Genomic DNA, 2,301 nt, shown 5'->3' with positions numbered 1-2,301 from the left:
TCCACTGGACCTTTAAACGGGGAACTTTGGCAACTTTTTCAGCTTAAGATAAACCGTTTTAGACAATATTGTTCATTTGGATGGTTAAATGGCCTGGTGAAAATGGTACATGGAAATGTCCTGGTAATCTATCCAATATTTGTCAAACAATTTTACTGTTAAAAATGTCAACCTGCTGGTGGCGCTTAATGAAAAATCTGGTTGACTCGTCATCATCAAAGTTACTAGGATACACTATTTGGAAAGCATGAATGTATATGGAAGTTTAACACCAACCCATCAGGTGGATGTGGAGATATTTCACTGGGTAACTGAAATCCTTGACCTGCTCCCCATCATGGAATGTAGGTGGCATTATGTTTACTCTGAAGTATACAGTATATTATGAAAACTATACATGTGTACAGAACAGAGGTGTGGAGAAACTGAAGGATACGAGGTCTGCAGGGCAAGCAGCTGTGTGACCAGCAGCTCCAGCTGGCTGTTGAGCTCCTGACAGTTGGCAGTGGGAGTCAGTGACTGAGTCGGAGGGGATATAATGGGCCAATGAAGTTGAGTCAATACTTTCTCAAAATCACTATGGAACAATGGAAGAGGAGGATTTAGCTCAAATAGTCAACATCAGACACTGATACAGTGATACATCTTTGCAATTCTGAACTATGGCACATTTAGACAAAAAGTGACATAAAGGAAGACTAGTTGGGGTTATACCTGGCCAGTCGGTCTTTGATGATTTTGTGCCAGAAGTGAAGTGTTTCTCGGAGGAAGTTCTGAAGGTGAGAACACCCAGATTGGTTTAGTCCTGCATCCAGCATAGCCATGCTGTCCACTGCCCTTATGGCCTCCCAGACACTGCTGGTCATCAGACACTGCTGAACGGCAGCACTGCAGGCACACAATTCAATTCAATTCATATAATATGACTATTGAATTGACATATAAGCGCCAATTTCTACAAGAAGTATATCTCAGGACACTTTTCAATTAGAGCAGGTCTAGACCAAACTCCTTATAACACAACACTTTACATATTACTGCTTCAGACACAGATAGGGAGACGGTCATATTAAAACACAGCATATCCATTTTTATATTCAAATGTTGTTGGAGGTGATGTCTACTTACACCAATCAGCCATAACATTATGACCACTGACTGGTGAAATGAACAACACTAAATATCTTGTTATCATGGCACCTGTCAGTGGGTGAGATATATTCGACATGCAGCAAGAGGAGCCGGGGGATCGAACCGCCAGCCTTCCGGTTAGCGGACGACCCGCTCTACCTCTGAGCCACAGCTGCCCTATGTGATAACTAATCAGTGTCTTCATCCCCTTACCCTCATTTACAGTACCTGAGTTCCTCTATATGTTGAAGGCACCGTAGATATTTCATGTGTCTCTCTATAGTGTCGACTTGGTTAAGTGTCTGGCCAAGATTATCCATCCAAGGCTGGGCCCCCTGTAGGTGCTAGGAGACGGAATAATTGACAGAGACAAACAATTGCTTATACCTGTAAGATCAGCATAAGTGAAAGGACTTTATCCTTGCTTCATCTCTCCATCAAAGTAACATTAGGGAAACATTTGATAGCCACTCTTGTTTAACATAGTGAGTGAGACCATATTGAGTTGCAATGTTTACGCAATATTTTGTATCTGGCATGTGGGAGAGAGATCTGAAGCCCTTTTTATCCTCACCACAGTGGCAGCAAAGTTAGAGAACAGCAGAGGCTCGTCTCCTTTACAATAAATAATGGTCAATTCACAGCATTTTATTGGTTTTTTTAAGTTTTATTTATTATTTTTAGAAATAAAAATGGATTCAACATTTTACGACACTGCTGTTTTAATAAGAAATAGACTTGAGTTTTATATATAATATATAAATAAAATATAAATCAGATCAAAATTGCCACGCTGCAGTTACTTCATGTTGCCAGTAGGTGGCGCTATGCCTATATCTGAATATTGTTCAGACTCTTATCAGACATGTGAAGTTTCGTTGAGATCATGTACACTGAAGTTATGACTTCCTTTTTCATAGCGAATCGTCAAAATTGGACGCCACACCACGGGCACGCCGTTTGACGAAATAAATAGCACAACTTTTAATCATGAATGTCTTTAGATTGCGCTGATTAAATTTGAAGTTGATCCGATAAATTCCCTAGGAGGAGTTCGTTCAAATACGTGTGCAAATCGCCAAAAATGACCACGAAATTCAAAATGGCCGACTTCGAGGCGCCCGGTTAGCTCAGCTGGTAAAGCTGGCGCCCCATGTATCGAGGCTGAGT

The 2,301-nt window shown here is 41.0% G+C and overlaps 1 protein-coding gene across 1 annotated transcript; it reads right to left on the bottom strand.

Moving 5' to 3' along the window:
- Positions 1 to 210: 210 nt before the first annotated feature.
- LOC118343508 (RAD50-interacting protein 1-like) lies at positions 211 to 1,503 on the bottom strand. Its single transcript, XM_035682355.1, has 3 exons — positions 1,360 to 1,503; positions 715 to 888; positions 211 to 577 (listed from the first exon to the last, which is right to left on the bottom strand). Exons 1-3 carry the CDS (start codon positions 1,449 to 1,451, stop codon positions 361 to 363), a joined length of 483 nt encoding a protein of 160 aa, XP_035538248.1. The 5' UTR covers positions 1,452 to 1,503; the 3' UTR covers positions 211 to 360.
- Between the last annotated feature and the right edge of the window lie 798 nt (positions 1,504 to 2,301).

The sequence above is a fragment of the Morone saxatilis genome, unplaced genomic scaffold (assembly GCF_004916995.1).
Source record: "Morone saxatilis isolate NCDOM2014 unplaced genomic scaffold, NCSU_SB_2.0 Contig11, whole genome shotgun sequence".
NCBI lineage: Eukaryota > Metazoa > Chordata > Actinopteri > Moronidae > Morone > Morone saxatilis.
This window is presented reverse-complemented; position numbering and strand designations above follow the sequence as displayed.